Raw genomic sequence first — 27,017 nt, forward strand, 5'->3', positions numbered from 1 at the left:
ATGGTGGAGCTTTCACAGCTACTCGCGAAACTTCCATTGATGGTCCAGAATTTGTAGCGGTGGTTGACATTAGTAGGTCTGATTTCCGTTCAATTGGCTGTTCTTATTTTTTTGTCCGGGGTCACCAATTTGTTGGGCGTTGGTATGAATAAAACCACAACAATTTAATTTTTTAGTTTAATGTTTAATTTCCAAAAGACAAAAAAGAACTATCTCGAAAAAGTAAAAATTATTTTGTTGTCACCCAATACAAAAACTGAAAGTCAAGGCTAACTTGACGAAAAAAGAAAAATACAAAATCAAAGATGACTTGATCACATAAAAATAATATTTTTAAAGTAAATTATTATTGAGTACTTTCCGGCCGCCACAAGGGTATAAAAATGGAATACTTCGGTAGACTATATCTGGTAACATTTTCTACAAATTATCACATATCTCATATAAAGTGAAGGAAGTATAGTCCAGTCCTGGCACGTCTCAACATTTACATCATATTTATTTAGATCCGATACGAAATGGACAATATTGGTCCAGTCCTTCGGAACCTACTCCATAGAGGGTCAACAATTTGATTAATCATTGCAGAAATCAAAATATATTTAAAAAATCGAATATTGACTTAAGGTATACATCTGTCGGCAAAACCGACTGATGCTTCTTAACTTGTTTTGTTTATCATTTAAATTAAATTGCGATAAATAAATAACAGTTCAAAAAAAAAAAATACAATTACATAATAGCATTTAATATGTAAACAAATGTATTTTCTTGTTAAAAGTTTATGCAGAAGTGTTTATGTTGTGCCAAGCAAACAAAAGCCCTTATCTTTTGTTTCTTTAAATAATTAAAACCCTCCTGCAATTGTTGCATAAAATATGCAACAAATCTGCATCTGCATATTATTTTCTCTCTCTTGTTATCCCAGGTCTTTTGTTTTCTCAAAAATAGTAACTTGTACTTGCCATTCTTTAAGAAAACAAAAGCGATGACCATTATACACATTTGTTAAGATTTTCTTTTTCTTGCATTTTGTTTTGGTTTCCTTTCATTCTGAAATTGTTGTTTTCTCTTTCTTTTTCTCTTTCAGATAATGCCAGCAATGTGTCACACAGCTTCAATTTGGCTGACACTGGCTTTGGCCGTACAAAGGTAGGTAAACTTTTCATCATCATCATCATCAGCATATAAGGACAATAAATGTGTAATTCTGTCCACCTGGGGTGTTTTTAAAAAAGGAGGTGATTATCCTTGTTGTCGTTTTTCAAAAAAATAGTACAAAACATAAACTGCAAGGTCAAGCAACAAAAAAAAAAAAAAAAGAAAATGTGCAGATTATTAAAGTACAAGCACCGCCAAATGTCAGTCATTGCCAAGGGCAACCAAAGTTTAAAAACAAAATCCTGCTGGAAAATTATTTACAAAGGATCTTAAAATATGAAATTATTTTGTGCTTTCGGCAAAGGAACACGATGATAATAAACTTGCATGGGGTCGAGCACTATCGAACAACAGCAAACTATTATAATTAAAATAAAGTCTACTCGGAACTCATTAGTTGCGACTTTACTTTTTGGTAATTATTTTTAAATATGCTATTTAAAGTTCATAATTATAGAAAATTTCTTCATATTCATATATAAGAGCTTTAATGGGGAATAATGGCGTAGGGAAGAGCAAATCGAGGATCTTGAATATAATTCGTAAAATTTGAATTTCACTGTGCGACAAAATTCAATTTTTATAAAATTTGAATTTATTGGGCCAAAAATTATGTCACACCTCAAAACATTGGTTTCCCACATATGAAAGTACATATGGATCTTCCTATCTCGCTGAGCTGAGTCGATCTAGTTATGTATGTCCGTCCGTCTGTCCATGTTAACTTGTAATCACGCTACAGGTCGAAATTATGGCCCGATCATCACGAAATTGAAAATGATCGCATAATACTTAGGGGGAAATGGACCAAAAACTGAAAAATTTTCCTGATTTTGCAGTTGCTCTACAGGTCACATTTATAGACCAATCGAAGCGGAAGTTAGCATGAGGCTAGAGCTTAGGGCTGGGCAGAAGCCTTCCAATTTTGATGGTCATCGGCTAATATTTAGTGGGTGAAATAGACCATAACATTTGTGTTAAATAAAAGCCAAATTTTCCATGAAACCGCGAATAATTTTAATCCCGGCGAAATCACAAATAGACGAACAGGTCAATTCTGACCGGTAGCAAAAATATCGGATATGTGTAGCGAAATATATATACAATGTATATACAAAGGAAGGGGATGTTAGCTAGTTATAGTTATGTTATACTTATATCTCAACAATCAGAATGCCCTTTTGGCATATAAAAATAACATCTAACAAGTTAAAAAGTATCAGTCGGTATTACCGACAGATATATACCCTCAGCCTACGTTAGATTATTTAAATATGTTTTGGCTAGTATTACGATTATTCAAACGTTTGACCCTCTATGCAGCAGGTTCCGAAGGAATGGGTCAATATTGTCCATTTCGCATTTTATGCGAAATCATAAAAACAGATAAAATTATTGAAAGTTGTGACACTATGTGGGTGAGGTGCCAGAAGGGGTTCGAAGATATATACAAATCTTGTGTTAGCAAAAATTTTTATATGTTTGAAATTTGCAGAGAGTTGGATGCTTATTTCGTTTTATTTGAGCGTTTTTTTTTTTAAATCTTGAAACTTATGTATGGGGGAGATACTAGAAGAAATGGTTCGATCTATACCATCTTTATAGCAGATCTTTTGTTGATAGAAATATTCAGATGTTCCAAGTCTAAATGGAATGGGATGTTAATTTGGCGTTTATGAGCCACATGGGTATTCAAAATGTCGACATTTTGTGGGGGAGGTACCAGAAGGAGTGGACCGATATATTCCATGTTAACACCAGATCTTAGGTTTATAGAAATATTGGTGTGTAAAATTTTAAGACGTTTGGTTCCTTACATCACATTTTATAAGAGTTATAATTATTCAAAATTTTGACCCTTTTGTGGTGGAGGTACTTGATAGAGTGGACTGATATAGTCCATTTTCGCACCTGACCTAGCACCTACGCAAATATTAGGATTCGAAAAGTTGGAGCAAAATCGGATCATCCTTTCCCTTTCTGTGCAGAAAATATATTTTTTGCAAATTTCGACCTTTTGTTGGGGAGGTACTTGATGGAGTGGTCCGATATTGTCCATTTTTGCACCTGACCTTGCGCTGTTACAAATATTAGGATTTGTAAAGATGGGGCAAAATCGGATCATCCTTTCTCTTTCTGTGCAGAAGATATATATATATATTTTTTTTTTTTGAAAATTTCGACCTTTTGTGGGGGAGGTACCAGAAGGAGTGGACCGGTGTATTCCACCTTCGCACCAGATATTACGCTAATAAAATTATTGGGATGTGTGAAATTTGAAGACAATCGGACTCTTATTTCACATTTTATAAGAGTTGTTATTATTCAAAATTTTGACCCTTTGTGGGGGGGGTACATGATAGAGTGGACCAATATTGTACATTTTCGTACTTGACCTAGCACAGACAAAAATATTAGGATTTGCATACTTGGAGCAAAATCAGATCATCATTTCTCTTTCTGTGCAGAAAATATATTTTTTGAATATTTCGACCTTTTGTGGGGGATGTACCAGAAGGAGTGGACTGTTATTGCCCATCTCCGAACTCGATCTAAGTTTGACAAAAATATTACGATGTACAAAGTTTGGACCAAATCGGGTACTCCCTTCGAGAGTTATCGTGGGCACCAGCCAGACAGACAGACAGACGGACGGACGGACATCGCTAGATCGACTCCAAATGTCCTGAAACGGATTTGGTCCACAGAGACCTAGGGTCTGAACCCGTTATTTCGACTAGGTACGTTTTGACCGAATTAAATGATATATGCCCTCTGTAGCCATATGGCTGGGGGTATAAAAAATCGCATAAAAAGTTGTGAATAATGACGTTAAAATAGACTTTTAGTATTTTGTGACATATTTTTATTTTTTCATATTTTTTATCGCATGCGATTTTTTTAATTTGACGTATAATATTGAAATATACATTTTGTAATATTTGTTCACCTTACAATACAAGTTGGGGTTATTATATACAGATTGCAATTATGGTCCGATCCTCACGAAATTTTTCACAAGGGTAAGGTTGGGCTCAGAAGGGCTAGGTCTATTGTTTTGAACGATGTCCACAATATATTTAGGCTTTGAAATTGACCAACCTCTAGAAATGTTCCTGATTTCGCAACCGTTATAAAAGTCACAATTAGAAAGGACACGAAATCTCGCATGAAGTTTGAGTTTATGGCAGCGGAGCTTTCGTGTGAAAAAAATACCAACATCTCAATTCCACCGAAACGTTAAAAATAACTTCAGGCGAAATCCAAAATATACACAAAAGGAGAACATCTGCTCTTGAATATAGCCAAATATCGTAGACAAGCAAATCATATAGATGAGTATGAATTTGGAGATACAGAGGGGCCTCTTGCTTTTGGAGATGATCGCAAAATATTTAGAGGTTCAAATGAACCAAAAACAGAAAAAAATTCCTGATCACACAATTGAAGCCTATCGACACGACTGAGAAGGACAGGGAAGAATTCTAACATTTTGGATGACCATTGTATTATATTTAGCCGTAAAATGGACCACAACAACTAACAGCACGACGGAGTGCGTAAGTATTGGGCAAATGTCCTTGGACAAAATGCTAAGGGTAATATCTGTGCAGTGCTCCGTGACATAATTTCAAATCTTCCAAAATGGATTTGGACATAAGAGGGTTTCTAACATATTGTAGTGTTGTAGGGTATCACATGGTCGGCCCCGCACTATTATATCCTTTGCTTACTTGTTTACAATAGTTTCGGGGAAAATCCAGCATATTATGAATATAGTTTTCATAAAACCTATTGTACCTAGATATATGATTTATTCTGAGATTCATAGTGAAATTTTGTGCAGAATATTTCTTCCTTTGACATATTCTGCCTAAAATGAAACTGGTGTCAATTCGAAAAAAGTCCGATGAAAAATTGACCAAAAGAATAAGGGACTATTTTTAATTTTTGGGAACATTGATGCAACTTTTTTTAGATATACAGTGGTGGATTATAGTAAAATTTGATGAAGAATATTTTTGTCTTTGACATATTTCATCTTAAATGATGCTTTTTGGAGATTTTTTTTCCACAAACTCACTCAACGTATTTTGAATATAATTTGTAAGTCTTCAATTTCACTGTGCGACAAAATTAAATTCTTTCAATAATAACGGAGAAAATCCAGCATATTATGAAAGAAGGGCTAAAGAAGAAGGCACGTGTATCGGAGTTTTAAAAGTTCCCATCGAAAAGCAACCAACAAGGACAAGTTTCTCCACATACACACTTTTGGAAAATTTCCTCGGAATCCGTGCATTTTAGGTATATAATTCCTTCGGCAATATGCAGATAAAAATACGAGGAATATTGTAGTGTAAATTAAAAACCTTCAAGTGAGTCAACAGAATGGTCTTTTTGGACCTTTTTTAGATACTCAAAATAGTCAAATTATCTGTCATAAAATTCTTTAGTAGGTCCTAGATAATAACAAGAGTCTAAATCTTACTTCAACGCCAGGAATTCATATTAAAACCAGTAAAAAAAGTCATCAAGTCGGGCGGGGCCGACTTTATGATACCCTACACCACTTTGCTAATTAAGTAGAGATCCACATAACAATTAAAAGTTTTTATGGGAGAATTCAATCATACACGCTATGATTATAATTATAATTTAAAGTTCAAAGACTAAATATGCCGAAGCATTTGTATCTTTTAAATTCTGAATTGTATTGCCCATTTGGTGCACAATTAATTTGAAATCGGATAAAGATATATATGAGAGCTATATCCAAATCTGAAAGAATCTCGATAAAATTTGGCAAAGATATTTCTGAGCTGTATTTGATATATTTCCCTGAATATCGTTGTTACGGAGTGCATATTACGGCTGTGGGTAACAAATAAAACAAATCGGATGAAGAGTATATATGGGAGCCATAGCTATATCTAAACCGATCATCACTCAATTTGTCATACTAGCTTCTAGACTCAAATCGGTCGTAAGTGTCAAATTTCATCCAATTTGGACAAATATTAGACGTTTGGTGCACAATCAAAGGCAAATCAGACGAAGTTATATATGGGAGCTATATCCAAATCTGAACCGGTCTCGATAAAATTTAGCTAATGTATTTCTGAGCTGTATTTGATATATTTCCCAAAATATTGTTGGTACAGAGTGCATATTATGGCCGCGGAGGACAAAAATAACAAATCGGATGAACAATATATATGGGAGCTAAAGCTATATCTAAACCGATTTCGATCAAATTTGGCATACTTATTTTCAGGTCAAATCTGATCGTACGTGCAAAATTCCATACTATTCGGGCTGATATTACACGTTTGGTGCACAATAAAAAGCAAATCGGACGAAGATATATATGGGAGCTATATCTGAATTTTGAACGATTATCTCCAATTTCAATAGGTTTCGTCCTTGGGCCAAACAAATGATTTGTGCAAAATTTCATCTGGATAGAACAATAAATGCGAACTGTACTTTGTTTACAAAAATACATTGACATACGGACAGACGGACATGCATAAATCGACTCAGAATGTGATTCTATGCAGATCATCCAAAGGAACTATGGGTCTATCTCGTTTCCTTTTGGCTGTTACAAACAAATGCACAAAGACATAATACCCTGACCACTTTGTGGTGTAGGGTATAAAAAGGGCCAAAAACTCCCCTTTTGTTTACGACCAAAATATTCTTCGCATTTTCAGCAGCAATATTTCAGAAAATGTAAGGATTCCAAGAAATATGAAATGGAATTTTTTAAAAAAATTGTTGAAGAGAACCTTATTTGAATGCGTACATGGCTTTAGAGTTGTCACAATTTGGGAAATATATCCAACTGTGAATCGATTTTCAAAAAAAAAAATCATAGACGGTTTTGTACCTCTAGTACCAAATAACAGTCCTAATTAGTGTATGATTTTATTAAAAAAAATATTTATTGGAGTAATAGATATACCGGACCGAGTTTCGCAAAGTGGAAAAATTCGGTTAAATATGAAAAAATCTATCCAATTTGGGCTAATATTACATGTTTGGTTAGAAATAACCGTATAATCGGACGCAGATGTATACCGAAGGTATATAAAAATCTGAACCGATCTCGATAAAATTTGGCAGAGGTATTTTTGAGCTGCATCTTATGCCCGGTATGAAATATTATTGTCGTGGAGTGCATAGTACGTTTGTAGGGGACTTTAAAACCAAATCGGATAAAACATATATATGAGAGCTGTAGCTATATTTGAACCGATTTTCACCAAGTTTGGGAAACTTGTTTCTGGGCTGAATTCAGTTGGAATTGCCAAAATTCAGTCAATTTGGGCTGATATTAACCACTTGGTGGACTCTAAACCTGATGCGTCTAGACTGAATCCGGACAGAATTGCCCAAATGTGCACAGTAAACCTGATATCTGTTAAAAAACAAGTTAAAAAGTATCAGTCAGTTTTGCCGACAGATGTATACCCTCAGCCAATGTACGATTACGTAAACATATTTTGACTTCTGTTACGATTATTCAAATGTTTAACCTCTTGTGGAGTACGTTCCGAAAGAATGGACCAATATTGGCCATTTCGTATCGGACCTAAATAAATATGATATAAATATTGCGACGTTTCAGGATTGGACTATTTTGGTAACTTCCGTCACTTTACATGACATATATGATAATTTTTAGAAAATCGTGGGCTACCAGATATAGTCGATTGAAGCATTCTATTTTTATGCTTCATCTAGTATCTAGTATAAAAATATTGGTATGGGCAATATTACAAGAAAATCGAACATTTATATCCAATTTATGAAAAAGTGGACCGATATATCTCATCTTCACAACAGATCTTTTGTTAGTGAAAATAATGGGATATGTGAAATATAAAGAGAACCTGACGCTTATTTCGGATTTTATAAATGTTTTGGTTATTCAAAAATTTGACCCTTAGGGGGGAGGTACCAGAAGGACTTGATGGAGTGTGGATGGAGTGGATAGATTATTCATTTTGCACCTGACCTAGAACAGACGCAAACATTAGGATTTGTAAAGTTGGAGCAAAATCGGATTATTGCTTCTCTTTCTTTGCAGAAAATATATAATTTTTTTGTGAAAATTTCGACCTTTTGTGGGGGATGTACCAGAAGGAGTGGACGAATGTATTCCATCTTGGCACTATATTTGGGTTTATACAATTATTGCGATGTGTGAAAATTGAAGACAATCGAACTCTTCAATGAAATTTTATAAGAGTTGCAATTATTCAAAATGAAATTCAAGAAGTAAAGTGTTCATTTTTTTGTGTGTGTGTGTGTGGTCTGCAAGGTAAACCTAAAAAGTTAGTGATGCAGCAAAAAGTTACTAAAAGAAGGGCAAACGGAAGAAACGCTCCATTGTAGCAAATATTGAAGCGAGGCGTTATGTCCGTTTCTATGCTTCAAAGCATAAGTACAAAGTTTTTCTAAGGATTTTCAAACAATAACATCGACAAATAAAGCAAAACAATAATGTTCGACATCCGTTTGTAAAGTGAACCATGCCTTTTTTGCCCGCCATGACTGCAGGAAAATTAAGTTATCATCAAGGGGATTTGCCATTGTTCGACGTTTTGTTGTTATTGTTGTTGTTTTGGTAAAAAGTGCATTATTTTAGAGTGCTGCTCAAATGGGGTTTTAAATATTGAATGAAGTACAAGATTGAATTAGATTGAGAGCAAAGGTTGGATTGAACACGAAGGTGAGTGCACAAGTATGGGGAAATATAGATGTTCATTCAGGAGGATAATCTTTGGATTCCTTATCTTAAACTCACCTAACATTTTTACAGAGACTGCAAAGGAGACGTCCTTGAGCAAAGCAAGGCTATCAATACGGACTACTGTTAGCATACCTTTAGAAGCTCCTTCAATGTGCCTCTCTATTTCTCCTCCTGTAAAAACTCCTTTTGGTATCCTTTAAAGGATTAATGCCGGTTGATAATAACACTGTGCAACACAGAAAATAATTACAGCAGATAATGAATGTTGGCACGTGTACCGGTGTTTATACCCTACACCACAAGGCGGTCAGGGTATTATGTCTTTGTGCATTTGTTTGTAACAGGAAAAAGGAAACGAGATAAACACATATTTCCTTTTGATGATCTGCATAGAATCACATTCTGAGTCGATTTATGCATGTCCGTCCGTCTGTCCGTCCTTCTGTCCATGTATTTTTGAAAACAAAGTACAGTTCGCATTTATAGCCCTATCCAGATGAAATTTTGCACAAATCATTTGTTTACCCCAAGGACGAACCCTATTGAAATTGGAGATAATCGGTCAAAATTTAGATATAACTCCCATATATATCTTTGTCCGATTTGCCTTTTATTGTGCACCAAACGTGTAATATCAGTCTGAATAGTATGGAATTTTGCACGTACGATCAGATTGGACCCGAAAATAAGTATGCCAAATTTGATCGAAATCGGTTCAGATATAGCTATAGCTCCCATATATATTGTTCATCAGATTTGTTATTTTTGTCCTCCGCAGCCGTAATATGCACTCTGTAACAACAATATTTGGGGAAATATATCAAATACAGCTCAGAAATAAATTTGCTAAATTTTATCGAGATCGTATCAGATTTGGATATAGCTCCCATATATAACTTCGTCCGATTTACCTTGGATTGTGCACCAAACTTACGACCGAATTGAGTCTAGAAGCTAGTATGTCAAATTTGGTGAAGATCGGTTCAGATATAGCTATAGTTCCCATATATACTGTTCATCCGATTTGTCATATTTGTTACCCACAGCCGTAATATGCACTTCGTAACAACGATATTCAGGGAAATATATCAAATACAGCTCAGAAATACATTTGCTAAATTTTATAGAGATCGGTTCCGATTTGGATATAGCTCAAATATATATTTTTATCCGATTTCAAATTAATTGTGCACCAAATGGGCAATATAAGTCCGAATTTAAAAGATACAAATGCTTCGGCATAATTAGTCCTTTGAACTTTAAATTATAATTATAATCATAGCGTGTATGATTGAATTCTCCCTTAAAAACTTTTAATTGTTTGCGTAGCTCTACTAAATTAGCAAAGAGGTGTAGGGTATCATAAAGTCGGCCCCGCCCGACTTTAGGACTTCTTTACTGGTTTTATAGTTAACATCGCTTTACAGAAGGAGAAGGTTCCCCCCTCTTCAACACTTTTTGGAATTTTCGGATTAATATTCCTTGGTATCCGTTGATTTTAGGCATATAGTGTCTCCGTTAATATTGAAGACAAAAAAATCCAGGGTTATCTTGGTCGAAAATTTAATTTCAATCCTCAAGCGTCCCAATAGACCCCTTTTTGAAAATATGGTTAAAATCTCCCTTTAAACGAGATCATAGCCAGTCCAATTATTTCACAAAATTATCTGTGATAAAATACTACCCTAGATTCTTGAAGATGCCAAAAGTCTAAATCTTACCTAAATGCCAGGAATTTATAAATGTTTAAAGTCATTTAGGGTTAAAGCCTTACTTCCCCTATAAAGCATCATTTTAGAAGGAGGACATGAGATTTTGTGTCAAATATTTTTTCTTTTGACACCATCTGCCTAAATTCATATTTTATGTTACTTTCACGCGTCAACTCCAAAAAAGTCCGTAGAAAAAATTACACAGAATTGGGAAATATTTCCATTTTTCTTAAAAACATTTATGTTAATATTTTTTGGCTATACAATGGAATAATATATGAATTCCTGGATGTCCGTCCGTCCGTCCGTCCGTCCGTCCGTCCGTCCGTCTATCTGTCTGTCTATCGCATTTATTATTCCATTGAGATGACATTTTCTAAATAACATGTGTTTGGCTCAAGGGCGAGCCCTATTGAAATTGGTGAAAATCGGTCCAAATTTAGATATAGCTCCTATATATATATATATATATATATATATATATATATATATATATATATATATATATATATATATATATATATATATATATATATATATATATATATATATAGGAGCTATATCTAAATTTGGACCGATTTTCACCCATTGCTACAACCGACCAAATTCAGCCTACAAGCAAGCATGTGCTTCAAATTTGGTGGAATTCGGTTCAGATATAGCTATAGCTCACATATATATGTTTCATCCGAATTGGTGTTTAAATCCCTCACATTCGTAATATACATCCCACAAAAATGATATTTAGTACCAGACATTAGATTCAGCCCAGCAATGCCCAGCAATTCAGCTGATTCAAATTTTATCAAAACGGTTCAGATTTAGATATGGCTCCCCTATATATCTTCGTCCGATTTTAGTTTTCTTGTCCACTGAATGGATAATTTCAGCCCAAAGTGAGTGAAATGTTTCACTTCCAAGCAAATTCATTCAAGAAGTTATTTCTTAAAATTTGGTGAAAATAGCTTCTGATATAGCTATAACTCCCATATATATGTTTCATCCGATTTTGGTTTTTAAGTTCCTTACATTCGTAATATACACCCCATAAAAATGATATTTGGTACCAGATATTAGATTCAGCGCAGCAATACATGATTCAAATTTTATCAAGATCGGTTCAGATTTAGATATAGCTCCCCTATATATCTTCGTCCGATTTTAGGTTTATTGTGCACCAAATTGCTAATATTAGTCCAAATGGATTTTCGCGCTTTAACCAAATTTACCATCGAAGCAAGAATTTCATATTTGCTCCCATATATATGTTTCATCCGATTTGGTGTTTAAATCTCCAACTTTCGGAATATGCATTCATCCATAATCATATTTTGTGTCAGATATCTCATGGAGCTCAGAAATGCCCAATATAAACCTTTCTTTTACAAGAGCTCTACTAAATGGGCATAGTGGTGTAGAGTATCATAAAGTCGGCCCACCCGACCGCTGAGCTTTGCTTACTATTTTTTTTATGTTGCACAGTGTAATCTTTCGAGGCTTTACTGTAATTATTGAAAAAATAAATGATTTTTGTCCTGCTTTTACCCCCGTCTCCTCACTTTGTGCAAAGATTATCTTTTGTTCGGCTATTAAAACATTTTAATTAATATTTAAGACTTTTAGCCACCAATTTTTCCCCCAACACACCGCGCCTCTTTTTTTTCGGCCGGCTCGAGCAATCGACCAGATAATCACCCATCAATATTGAGTTTTGCGTGTGGCAAATGACCACCACGTAAAAGCCATAACCTAATCATTGGACATGAAATGGTGATTTATTGCAATGTCAATCATAATGGCAATCGATTAATAAATTAGGACCGACACTTTGTCGAAAAACTTTTCACAGACACACACACAATTGATATAAATGAAAATCTCGTTTATATTGCCGACACCTAAGGCCATTATTTATTTAATGTCCTTTGTTTATAACTCAATCAGTTTTTTGTTTGTTCTGTTCAGAGAAAATAGGATTATTTAATGAATAAATATGAGCATGCAAATAAAATATTGAATAAAAAAAATCAGTTTAACGATGGAATTCATAAGAAGTGGCTCCTGGGGCATCAAAAGGGGAAAATATTAATTCCCTTTGTAATGGGAGGGTATATTTTGACGACACGTTTTCCGCCTCCTGCTGGGTTATATTTAGTGGCAATTGAGTGGGTTGAGACAAAGAGTACAAAAAGCTTATTTAAACAAGTAAAAAAGCTTGAATACCCTCCACCATTTGGTGAGAATAACCGTTAAGTATAAGAAGAAGTGGACCTGCATAGGTAACTTCTGTCATAAGCCATTACAATATTCAAATTGAAAACCTGTAAATAGAGTCTTAAAGTCGGGCGGGGCCGACTTTATGATCCCCTACACCGCTTTGCTAATTTAGTAGAGCTGCGCATAACAATTAAAAGTTTTTATGGGTGAATTCAATCATACACGCCATGATTATCATTATAATTTAAAGTTCAAAGGACTAAATATGCCGAAGCTTTTGTATCTTTTAAATTCAGATTTGTATTGCCCATTTGGTGCACAATTAATTTGAAATCGGATACAAATATATATGGCAGCTATATCCAAATCGGAAACGATCTCAATACAATTCGGCCAATATTTTTCTGAGCTGTATTTGATATATTTCCCTGAATATCGTTGTTACGGAGTGCATATTACGGCTGTAGGTAACAAATATGACAAATCGGATGAACAGTATATATGGGAGCTATAGCTATATCTGAACCGATCTTCACCAAATTTGACATACTAGCTTCTTAACTCGATTCGGTCGTAAGTGCCAAATTTCATCCAATTTGGGCAAATATTAGATGTTTGGTGCACAATAAAATGTAAATCGGACGACTTTATATATGGGAGCTATATCCAAATCTGAACCGATCTCGATAAAATTTAGCAAATGTGTTTCTGAGCTGTATTTGATATATTTTCCCAAATATTGTTGTTATAGAGTGCATATTATGGCTGCCGAGGACACCGATTTCGATGAAATTTGGCATACTTATTTTCAGGTCCAATCTGATTGTACGTGCAAAATTCCATACTATTCGGACTGATATTACATGTTTGGTGCACAATAAAAGGCAAATCGGACGAAGATATATATGGGAGCTATATCTAAATTTTGACCGATTATCTCTAATTTCAATAGGGTTCGTCCTTGGGTCAAACAAATGATTTTTTGCAAAATTTCATCTGGATAGGGCAATAAATGCGAACTGTACTTTGTTTACACAAATACATGGACTGGCGGACAGACGGACGGACGGACGGACGGATATGCATAAATCGACTCAGAATGTGATTCCATGTAGATCATCAAGAGGAACTATGGGTCTATCTCGTTTCCTTTTGCCTGTTACAAACAAATGCACAAAGACATAATACCCTGACCACCTTGTGGTGTAGGGTATAAAAATAATCCGGTGAATAATGTAGTTAAAATCGTCAATATACGGGATATAGGGAGGTACCGCTATATCAGGACTATACGAAGACCTGCATAGACAATCTTCTGTCACAGGCTGTAATATCCATTCCGAACTTCAAAAACCCACTTTGAAACAATTCCGGTAAATAATGTCGCTAAAATCATCAAAATACCGAATATCGGGAGGTACCGTTATATCGGGGCTATACGAAGACTTAGACCTGCATAGACAATCTTCTGTCTCAGACTGTAGTATGCATTACGAACTTCAAAAACCAAGTTTTAAACAATTCCGGTGAATAATGTCGCTAAAATCTTTAAAATACCGAATGTAGGGACATACTGATATATGGGGCCTATATAAGTACCGTTGTATGGGGGCTATAAGATATCGTGGACCGGTATAACCAATCTTTGAACTTGACCTGCCTGCAGACCACAGACTGATCGGGGCAATTTTTTTTCGTTTTGACTCTAGCGTGATTACAACCTAAAATTGCCAAAATATCGAATATCGTTGTATGTGGGCTATACGATATCGTGCATTTCTAGACAGTTTCAGTGAATAATGTAGCTAAGATCGATATATAGGATATACGATATCGTGGACATTTATAGACAATAATCTTACAGGGGGTAAAGTACTTAGAAAGAACTCCCTTCAGACAAATCCTTTGGGATATGTGGCTAAAATCATCAAAATACCGAATATCGGGGGGTTCCGTTGTGTGGGGACTATTCGAACTTGACCTGCCTGCTGACAGACGGACATACGGACAGACTGACGGACGGATAGAATTTTACGCTGATCAAGAATATATAAACATTGTTATGTTTAGAATTATTAATTCGATGTTTCTACTCTTTGTTGGTATTTCACAATTCTATTCCGAACTGAGCATCCAGCACTTCTACCCATTTCCGCAAGGTATAATTTTTATACCCTCAGCCTTAAAGGGTATATGTCATTTGATACCCAAGGTCTCTTTGGACCAAATCCTTTTCAGGATCCGTTGGATTTGAGTCGATTTAAGGGTGTCCGACCGTCCGTCCATCTGTCTGTCGGTCTGACTGACTGGTGCACGATAACTCTCGAAGGGAGTATCCGATTTGATCCAAACTTGGTACATCGTAACATTATTATAACACTTAGATGGAGTTCGGAGGTGGGCAATATCGGTCCACTCTTTCTCAACATTTTCATAGAAAATAATTTTTTTTAAATCCTAATATTTGTATCAGTGCTAAGTTAAATGCGAAAATGGGCAATATCGGTTCACCCCATCAAGTACCTCTCCCACAAAAGGTCAAAATAAGAGTCCACCATAGTATGTAGTGTATATTAAATTTGTCATTCCGTTGGTAACACCTCGATATATACATTTTAGACCCCCCAAAATTTGTTATTTGAAGTTCGTAATGGATACTACAGCCTATAACAGAAAATTTTCCATGCATGTCCACGCCTTCGTATAGCCCCCCTATAAAACGGCAGCTACCGGTATTTTGATGAATGCAGCGACATTATTCAACGAAATTGTTTCAAATTTAGTACTTGAAGTTGGTAATGGACACTACATCCTAAGATAGAAAATTGTCTTAACAGGTCCAAGTCTTCGTATAGCCCCCATATAACGGTGCCTCCCTTTATTCGGTATTTTGATGACTTTTTTCGCATTTGAATGTTGTAATGGCATATCACAAAAGTTGCCTGTGCTGGGCCACGTCGTCGTATATGTATATAATGTCTACATTCAGTATATTTAAGATTTTAACAGAATTTTAATGGATTTTATTTTTTTTTTTTTTTGGAAATTTCCAAATGATATATGGTACTTAAAGTGCGGCCCGCCAATTTTACAGCTTTTCTACATATTATTAACACAAAATCTGGTGTGAAGATGGGATATATCGGTCCACTCCTTTATACCTCTCCCAAACGAGTCAAAATTTTTAATAAAATGTGAAATGAGCTTCTGTTTCTCTTCAAATTCCATATATATTTCAATATTTTTCTAATGCAAAATTTGGTGTGAAGATGGATATATCGTTCGAATATGTACATCTCTTATTTTCTATTTTTATCAGTATTAGATGACGTGGAATATCTTGCTCCTCTATATCTGGCACCTCACGCATATTCCAACATTTTCCAAAAATTATAAAAATTTCAAAAATGAAGGAAGTAATCGACATAGTCCAAATCGGCAACGTTGTAATATTATATCAGTGCTAGTTCAGATTTCCTTGAAATTTTTGAATAATATACAGAACCTTGAAAATCTGAAAATTTACTACAAGGCATGATTTTTGACTAAACATTTTATCAAACTAAACAAGTTGTGCACCTACACATATATCATATAAAGCGGATGGAGTAGTCGATGTAGTCTAACCCTGACACGTCACAATATTTATCGCAGACTTATGAATAGATATGTATAGACTTAGGGTATACATAACTTAACTTGTTATTTATTTAGTTTTAAAAATGCAGGCCCAGGTATTTTTAGAAGTTTGACGAAATTTGTTAATGAAACTGGTTATTAATTGGTATTCAGAGTTCTCATTGAGTAAGTCAACTTACAGCATACGTGGACCTATACATACAGTGTTTCGCCAAAGGAGCTAGAACCCATTATGACCCGCAACTACCAATTTTCAGAAAAATTCGTGAAAAAATGTGCCAAATATTATCAAAATACCGAATATCGGGAGGTACCGTTATATGGGGGCTATACCAAATCGTGGACCCATACATGCAATGTTTCGCCACCGGAGCTGGAACCCATTGTGACCAACAAATACCAATTTTGAGAAATAATCAAAATACCGAATATTGGGAGGTACCTTTATATGGGGACTATTCCAAAGCGTGGACCTATATAGCAATGTTTCGTCACACGAACTGGGACCCGTTATGACCTACAAATACCAATTTTCAGACAAAGCCGTGAAAAAATGTGGCATTAATCATCAAAATACCGAATATCGGAAGGTACCGTTATATGGGGACTATACCAAAACGTGGACCGATATACCTCATTTTCAATACCAACCATCCTAGACACAATACAAATTGCTCCACTAAATTTTGGCGCTCTACGTCAAATAATGTGGGCTGTATCGTGATTTCAACAGACAGGCAGACGGACAGACAGAAGAACGGACATCGTTAAATCGACTTAGAATTTTATGCTGATTATGAATATATTCACTTTATGGGGTCTACGACGATGTTACAAACGGAATGACAAAGTTAATATACCCTCCTTTCCAAGGTGGAGGGTATAAAAAAAGTGGTCCGCATTTTGATGTCCCCTGTAAAGATAATGTCCGATTTCAGATATTCTCTATAAAAAAATCGAAATGAAGAAAGTAAAAAAAATTTAAGATATATTTTGGAACATGTAGCCAGTTATAAGTTGGTCCAAAGCTAAAAGCATTTAAAACCGACCAACGGCAAAGTATTTTCACACTTTGTGTGGGCACAGTCATGCCTAACAAAAACCCACTCAAAGTTGATATCAAATTATGGGCACTCTCATTTCCCTGACACGTAATATATTATTGCTTTTAGCAAACATTTCCATTACATCGTTGACAAATAAAAAATGTTCTCTTTGTTCCGTATTCAAGGCAAACTCTTGTCACGGCAAAAAAAAAAAACAGTACGTGACACGTCTCTTCCGTTATTTGTTGCCAAAATTGTATAAAAGAAAATCTTAAATGATGATTTCACACTCAAAATAAAAATTGACATTCTTTATTAACTTATAAGTGAGGTCCTAGAAGTGGTGCAGAATAAAAGATGGACACAAAAAAAATCTTATTATTTCCATAATCATTTGTGGCAACTTTGAAGACCTTTTCGGAGACCACACGCACAAACACTACTTAAGATAAAACCACGCACTCATACATACATATATTCTGGCCATCAGGTCGTGTTCGGTGGCAAATTGATTTTGATTTCTTATTCAATATCAATAATAGCATTATAAGAGGCCAATTTCAATATGCAACGTTCGCCCATCGACTACGAAATCGAAATAAATTAGGTCAACTCGAGCTGTTTCAATACATTACCATCACCCGTAGAAGCAGTAGCAAGTAGCTTTTATGTTCCTTACTTTTTTTTATACCTCCCCCACCCCGTTAGATTTTCATAATCATATTAACTTCATCGTTGCAGGCCCGCTGCCCTGAATCAATGATTTCAACACGTACACCGAAAACTGGACTACTCAGCACAAAAACAGCAACCTGAGGGAATACATGGATGTAAATGCTTCAGAGAGCATGGGCACTGTTAAAAGGTCTACGTGTTCCTGTCCATTCGTTAATAGGCCATGGCACATATATGTATGTGTGTGTGTGCCCTAGGAAGTATTATCTGTATTTGGTTAATTTATATTTTGAATACTCGGCACATTTTACTGGACCTTAGTCAGTAGAGTTTATTAAACTAGGGACGTTTTTTAAGTCTGTTCAGAGAGATTGATTGACGATATTAGGTCTTTAAATGTCATTATATTAACGAATATGGAGGCCTTCAAAATTAGTTTTTTTTTGAAGAATTTTAGAGATTTGCTAAAAAATTTTGATTTGAATTTTTTAGAGAATTTTAGTGATTTTTTTAAGTATATTATAGGGATTTAAACGAGGATATTATTTTCAATACCAACCATCCTAGACACAATACAAATTGCTCCACTAAATTTTGGCGCTCTACGTCAAATAATGTGGGCTGTATCGTGATTTCAACAGACAGGCAGACGGACAGACAGAAGAACGGACATCGTTAAATCGACTTAGAATTTTATGCTGATTATGAATATATTCACTTTATGGGGTCTACGACGATGTTACAAACGGAATGACAAAGTTAATATACCCTCCTTTCCAAGGTGGAGGGTATAAAAAAAGTGGTCCGCATTTTGATGTCCCCTGTAAAGATAATGTCCGATTTCAGATATTCTCTATAAAAAAATCGAAATGAAGAAAGTAAAAAAAATTTAAGATATATTTTGGAACATGTAGCCAGTTATAAGTTGGTCCAAAGCTAAAAGCATTTAAAACCGACCAACGGCAAAGTATTTTCACACTTTGTGTGGGCACAGTCATGCCTAACAAAAACCCACTCAAAGTTGATATCAAATTATGGGCACTCTCATTTCCCTGACACGTAATATATTATTGCTTTTAGCAAACATTTCCATTACATCGTTGACAAATAAAAAATGTTCTCTTTGTTCCGTATTCAAGGCAAACTCTTGTCACGGCAAAAAAAAAAACAGTACGTGACACGTCTCTTCCGTTATTTGTTGCCAAAATTGTATAAAAGAAAATCTTAAATGATGATTTCACACTCAAAATAAAAATTGACATTCTTTATTAACTTATAAGTGAGGTCCTAGAAGTGGTGCAGAATAAAAGATGGACACAAAAAAAATCTTATTATTTCCATAATCATTTGTGGCAACTTTGAAGACCTTTTCGGAGACCACACGCACAAACACTACTTAAGATAAAACCACGCACTCATACATACATATATTCTGGCCATCAGGTCGTGTTCGGTGGCAAATTGATTTTGATTTCTTATTCAATATCAATAATAGCATTATAAGAGGCCAATTTCAATATGCAACGTTCGCCCATCGACTACGAAATCGAAATAAATTAGGTCAACTCGAGCTGTTTCAATACATTACCATCACCCGTAGAAGCAGTAGCAAGTAGCTTTTATGTTCCTTACTTTTTTTTATACCTCCCCCACCCCGTTAGATTTTCATAATCATATTAACTTCATCGTTGCAGGCCCGCTGCCCTGAATCAATGATTTCAACACGTACACCGAAAACTGGACTACTCAGCACAAAAACAGCAACCTGAGGGAATACATGGATGTAAATGCTTCAGAGAGCATGGGCACTGTTAAAAGGTCTACGTGTTCCTGTCCATTCGTTAATAGGCCATGGCACATATATGTATGTGTGTGTGTGCCCTAGGAAGTATTATCTGTATTTGGTTAATTTATATTTTGAATACTCGGCACATTTTACTGGACCTTAGTCAGTAGAGTTTATTAAACTAGGGACGTTTTTTAAGTCTGTTCAGAGAGATTGATTGACGATATTAGGTCTTTAAATGTCATTATATTAACGAATATGGAGGCCTTCAAAATTAGTTTTTTTTTGAAGAATTTTAGAGATTTGCTAAAAAATTTTGATTTGAATTTTTTAGAGAATTTTAGTGATTTTTTTAAGTATATTATAGGGATTTAAACGAGGATTTTAGAGACTCTTTGGGCATTTAAAGTGAATTTTTGAAGAATTTTAGAGGCATTTAACATGGATTTTTGAGAATTTTAAAGATTTTTAGGAATTTTAGAATTTGTTTTTCTAAGAATACCAGCGATTTTCTTGGTATTTTAGAGTTTTTTTTTAAGAATTTTAGCGGTTTTCTATGAATTTTTTAAGAATTTTATGGGCAGTTAGAAGTGAATTTCTTAAGAATTTTAGAAGTATTTAAAAGTGAATTTTTTTTTAAGAATTTTAGAGATTTTCTAAGAATTTAAGAGGCATTTTAAAGAAGATTTTTACAGAATTTTAGAAATTTGTTTGAAAATTGTAGAGGCATTTAAAGGTGGCACTTAAACTACAGAATTTTTTAAGAATTTTAGAGGCAGTTAGAAGTGAATTTCTTAAGAATTTTAGAAGTATTTAAAGGTGAATTTTTTAAAGAATTTGAAAGATTTTCTAATAACTTTAGAGACTTTTAACCGTGGATTTTTTTTAAAGAATTTTAGAGATTTTCTAATAATTTTAGAGACATTTAAAATTGGATTTTTTTAAAAGAATTTAAAAAAGGCATTCAAACGTGGATTTTTGAAGAACTTTAGAGGCATTTAAAAGTCGATTTTTACAAAATTTTAAGGGCATTTTACGTGGATTTTTGAAGAACTTTAAAGGCATTTAAAAGTCGAATTTTACAGAATTTGGGGGCATTTTAAGAGGAGTTTTGAAGAATTTTAGGGGCATTTAACGTGTATTTTTGAGAATTTTAGAGATTTTTTAGGAATTTTAGAGGCATTCAAACGGTGTTATTCTAAAAATACTAGCGATTTTCTAGGAATTTTAGAGAATTTTTTTAAGAATTTTAGCGATTTTCTAGGAATTTTTTATGAATTTTATAGGTAGTTAGAAGTGAATATCTTAAGAATTTTAGAAGTATTTAAATGTGGATTTTTTTAACAATATTAGAGACATTTTAAAGAAGATTTTTACAGAATTTTAGAAATTTGTTTGAATATTGTAGAGGCTTCTAAAGGTGGCACTTAAACTACAGAGAGTATATATCATTTGACTAAACTCCCAACCATATGGCTACAGAGTGTATATATCATTTGTTATGACCAAAACGTGCCTCATCGAAACAATGGATTTAGACCCCAGGTCTCTTTGGACAAAATTCGTTTCAGGACATTTTTAGTTAACCAAAGATCCGATCTTCTGTCTGTCTACCTAGAGGACACGATAACTATTGAAGAAATTGTCCGATGTGGTCCAAACTAGGTACAACGTAATATTACTATCAAACTTAGAGGGAGTACGGAGATGGGCAATAACGGTCCACTCCTCTCCACCAAAGGCCAAGATATTTAAAGAAGATATTTTACCTCATAGAAAGAGAAATAAATATTTACATCAGTGCAAGGTCAGGTATGAAAATGGAGAATATCGGTTCACTCCATGCAGTACCTCCCACACAAATGACAAAATTTAGAATAATTATAATTGTTATAATTTATCAAATAAGAGTTCCGTTGCCTTCAAATTTTAGCACATTTCAATATTTTTTACCAACACAAGATCTGGCATGCAGAACGGATAGAGCAGACAACTACTTTAGCTACCTTTCCCACAATGCGTCAACATTTTGAATAGCCATGATGCTCATAAAACGCAAAAAGAACATCCGATTTATTTCAAACTCGCCACATTTCTATCAACACAAGATTTGGTGTGAAGATGGAATATATCGGACCACTTCTTCTGGTACCTCTCTCAAAAAGGGGTTAAAATTCTGAATAAACAAAACAATCATAAAAAAACGATTATCTTCAAATTTCACAAGATCTGCTATTAAGATGATAGATATCGGCCCACGCCGACTAGTACCTCCCCCACAAAGAGTAGTGAAATGAATGACTGTAGCTAAAAACTTTATGGCTGTAGCTAAAAACTTGAAATTTTGCGCGAGGGTAAGTCTTGGTACGTTGTCACACGCTTACCGGGCTTTTCGGTGTGTTTTTGGAAATTCATACTAATATGGTACGAAAATTACTAAAAATGTAATACTTTATGTTGGACCAATGGAATGAGCAAGAACTCTGAAATTCAGAATGAGAGTCGCTGATGCAGTGCAGGATAGATGTACCAAAGAGTTTTTGAAAAATTCTAAAGTGGTACCAAACTTCTAAAATGGTACAATTTGGTATTACATGAACGGATAGAGCTAAAAACTTTGGTATGCGAATCAGGGTTCGAAACTAAGTTTGATATATATGAGGTGGTTTTGGAAATGCGCACGGAAGTGCACGAAAAGTACAAGTGCACGAAAAGTACTAAATATAACTATTTTTTATACCCTACAACACTATGTGTTGAGGGTATTATAAGTTTGATTAGGCCAGAATTTATGTAACACCTCGAAATTTTGGTTTCCCACATAGGAAAGTATATATGGATCTTCCTAGCTCGACGAGCTGAGTTGATCTAGGTATGTATGTCCGTCCGTCCGTCTCTCCGTCTGTCCATGTTAATTTGTAATCACGCTACAGGTCGCTAACGAAATTTTTCACGAAGGTGGGGTTAGGGTCAGAATAGAAGCCTATTTCTTTTGGAGATGATCGCCAAATTTTTAGGGGTTAAAATGGACCAAATACTGAAAAAATTTCGGATTTTGCAGTAGCTATACAGGTCGCAAATATAGACCAATCGCGGAATTTCGCATGTAGCTAGAGTTTAGAGCGGGGAAGAACCCTACCAATTTGGGTGGTCATCGGATAATATTTTGCAGGTAAAATAGACCATATCTTTTGTGTTGAAAAAATTCAAAATTTTTCATTAAACCGTGAATATTTTAAATCCCGGCGAAATCACAAAACCATGACAAGGTTACTTCTGATCTTTAAATTGATGTTAACATCCAAAAAATCGGATATATAGCAAAATATGTGAGATATATATGTCTATCAAAGAAGATATGCTTGAAAGATCTCTTATATGTCGAGAACGGCTGAACTGATTTCGACAGTTCTCATTAATTCAGAATGGAAAGAAGAAACGTCTAAAAAAATCGCATAAAAATATCTCTCTAACGATGAAAATATTGATTTTGTAACATTTTCTCATATTTTTACAATTTTGTAATATTTTTGGCATATTTTCATTTTGAATTAAACATTTGGTAATATTTCTACAGCTAACAAAACTAAGTAGTTAGGATATCAGGATATCATATACAGATCGCATTTATGGCCCGATACTTACGAAATTTTGCATGGGGATAAGATGAGGGTCAGAATAGATGCCAACTCTTTTTGGAGATGATCGCCATATATTTAGGGGTTGAAATGGACCAAAAAACTGCAAAATTGTCAGCAGGTCGTAATTATCGCCCGATCCTCACGCACATTTGAATGGGGGTTACCGGACATTGCAAAAGCCAAGCAGTTTTGGATGGCCATCGAAAAATATTCAATGTGTGAAATAGTTTGCCAACTTTTGTAGACAAAATACGAAAATGTCCATTCCAGTGACTTTTTGGGGAATTCACAAATACAGGAAAGACGCACTTCTGACTATTTCGTTAACGCTGATTTCGTTGAAGAATATAGTCAAATATCTGTATCTCATATAGATGCGTTTTAGTCAAAAACCAATCATAAATGTTAATCTTTTGCCACTTCTGAGAGTTTATGGGTCTTTGGAAAATATTGGTTCCAGATCTATGAAGACCATTTACGTGCAACATCTACCAATAAATTGTGAAATGAGCAAATTAGTTTAAGTTGCTATTTTTCGAAAATTAGAGAACGAAACCTGATGGTTTTCTTTTATTATTTGTCACAATATCTTGTGCAATTCTTTCGAGTGTCTCGCCTATATAAACTGTATCGTTTATTATAGTGTTGTAGGGTATTCAACGGTCGGCACCGCTCGACTGTAGCCTTTGCTTATTTGTTTTGGTATAGTTTTGTATTGGGTGGACAGATAGCGATTGAAATCTGAAACGTTATATTAAGTTCGCCATTCATGTGTAGAATGGACACTTGGAAGTGGTTTCAACAATGTGTACTATAATTGTACGTAAAGTACTAAGAAGTACCCAATTTGGTATTGGAAGAAGGGGCAGAGAAAAAAAGTTTTGTGTATGAGACGGTGGTATGAAAATACGGCCAATATTTGTACGATAAGTACTAAATAGTACAACATTTGGTATTGGGTGAATGGATAAGGCTGGAATCCTCAAATTTGATATGGATGTCACTGTTAGTGTCTGTGGTTAGGTTATGGTTATATTTTTGGAAAAGTTTACTATAATTGTTTAGAAAGTACTATGTGGTACTAAATTTGGTATTGGGTGAAGGGATAGAGATAAAATTCTGAAATTTAATATTTGGATCACAGACGGTATCTGTATTTTAGAATAGGCGCTGGTTTGAAGATACGTCCTATATTTGTACGAAAAGTAATTAATCGTACTAAATTTTGTATTGAGCGAAGGGATAGGACTGAAATCTTCAAATGTTATATTAAGGTCTCTGTTTGTATCCCTAATTGAGATATGAATGTGATTTTGAAAATGTGTACTACAATTATACGAAAAGTACTAATTCGGACTAAATGTTGGCATTGGGTGAAGGAATAGTGCTGAAATCCTGAATTTTTTTGTGTATGTCACTGTTTGTGGTGTTGTTAGTATATGGTGGTGATTTCGGAAATGTGTACTATAATTGTACGGAAAGTATTAAATGGTATTAAATTTGGCATTAGGTGAAAGGAATGGGGCTGGAATGCTCAAATTTGAAATTGAGCTCTCTCTTTGTACCTGGAATTGAGATATGGAGATGGTTTTTAAATGTTACTATAATTGTGGTTTTTTTTGTTAAATTTTAAAAATATTTTTTTTAATTTATTATTAAATGTTCCGGATCTGTATTTTTACTGGATCGACAAACTAAAGTTCTGCTACTTCTATTTATTTATTTAAATTAGTATAAATTCATTTTCCGCACTTTATTAATTGCCCGTTTGTTTTTTATGTTCCTCTTATTCCAGATACATTTATGTGTGTCACGCTCCCATGGCCCGGACATGGTGTACAATGCCGCGCGTGAAACGCTGCACCATTTACATAACATTAGCTGCCTTTCTACATCAAAGTACGCGAATATTTGATCGCAGCTATCAGGCGCTGACAATTGAGTGGAACGGCCAAATGGTGGAGGTGTGTCATGTCGACAATGCCCGTTGGGTGCAAGAGTTTGTGGGTGAAGATCTCTATTACACATTCTTCTTTCTCTTTCGGGTGCTGTTCGTCCATTTGTTGCCCTGTATAATACTAGTCACCCTCAACATCCTACTATTTCGGGCAATGCGCAAAGCCCAGGAGCGAAGAAAATTACTGATAAGTGAAAATCGCAAAAAGGAGTGTAAGAAACTGCGCGAAAGCAACTGTACCACCCTAATGTTAATTGTCGTCGTCACTGTGTTCCTAATCGTCGAAATCCCCATAGCTGTGGTCACAGCCATGCACATTGTTTCGTCGCTGACAAATAATTTTCTGGACTATGAGATAGCCAATATTTTTATTACTTTCACCAATTTCTTTTTGGTTGTAAGCTATCCGATTAATTTCGGCATTTATTGCGGCATGTCGAGGCAATTTCGTGAAACATTCAAGGAGATTTTCCTGGGGCGTATGGTGGAGCCGCATTCGCGCTACTCCATTGTCAATGGACCACGCACCTGCACCAATACCAATGAAACGGTCATCTAGTAAAGGTTTTTGTTAATGCCGTTTCGCAAAAGTTGGCAACGACGGAGACGGCATTCCAGCTACTGTAGCAGTATTACGGAAATTGCAGTGGGTGCGGGGGGTAATGGTGGGGGTGGTAGTGGTGTAGGTCATGGCGCTGGCAAATATGCCAGCACCAGTTTAAGTGGTCGCAGCGGAAATACAACAATTACCACCAGTGGCGGAAGTGTATCGTATGCTGTTAGTCGCAGCAGTGTGGGCAGCATTGATGTCCTGGGTGCAACAAATGCGGCAGGAGTTGGTGGGGCTGTTCCCACAACTGCATCCAGACGTTGCAGCGAACAACCACAACATTTTGTTGTGATGGATATTATCAACGAGGATAAAGTCGAAGTTTAATAAACACGTTTCCCCCCAAGACTCGAAGATGGCGCCCAACGTAAGTGCTGTACATTTTAGATTTAAATATTTTATAATTAAAAACTGTAACTGTATGTATAAGTAAGTAAGTATAAGTATTTGTTTGTTATTAGAAAACACAATGTAGATTTTTATATATAACAATTGTAATTGTTTGAATACTATTCGACAATGTGTACAATACAGAAAAAAATACGAATTTAATAATTTTTGTAATAATTTTAGAAAAAATAATTTAATATTTCTTTTAAGTCGAGATATTTTCAAATCACTTGAAAAATAAGTGAGAATATATGTGTTACTATTTTAGTTTTATCCCCGATTCATATGAATATCTGAAAGGGTTTCTGGGTGTCCTCTTGTGTAATAAAATATGAGTGGAAATCATAAAAAACTACAGTTTTTGGATATTGAAAATAAAGGTAATTCGTAGGGAAAATTGGATTGGATATCGCTAAAG

General features: G+C 34.9%; 1 protein-coding gene across 1 annotated transcript; it reads left to right on the top strand.

The window, feature by feature from the left end:
• On the top strand, window positions 1-26,158 carry LOC131801039 (sex peptide receptor-like). Its single transcript, XM_059119000.1, has 3 exons — window positions 1-42; window positions 1,091-1,152; window positions 25,438-26,158. Exons 1-3 carry the CDS (start codon window positions 1-3, stop codon window positions 26,156-26,158), a joined length of 825 nt encoding a protein of 274 aa, XP_058974983.1.
• Window positions 26,159-27,017: the final 859 nt, after the last annotated feature.

The sequence above is a fragment of the Musca domestica genome, unplaced genomic scaffold, assembly GCF_030504385.1.
Source record: "Musca domestica strain aabys unplaced genomic scaffold, Musca_domestica.polishedcontigs.V.1.1 14, whole genome shotgun sequence".
In the NCBI taxonomy this organism is placed as follows: Eukaryota; Metazoa; Arthropoda; class Insecta; order Diptera; family Muscidae; genus Musca; species Musca domestica.

Excerpts from the sequence above, each read along its gene's own strand:
- LOC131801039 (XM_059119000.1), top strand. The coding sequence starts at position 1 with ATGGTGGAGCTTTCACAGCTACTCGCGAAACTTCCATTGATG. Across the intron at positions 43-1,090 it reads TCGCGAAACTTCCATTGATG|ATAATGCCAGCAATGTGTCA; the intron begins GTCCAGAATTTG and ends TTTCTCTTTCAG. Across the intron at positions 1,153-25,437 it reads CTGGCTTTGGCCGTACAAAG|ATACATTTATGTGTGTCACG; the intron begins GTAGGTAAACTT and ends CTCTTATTCCAG.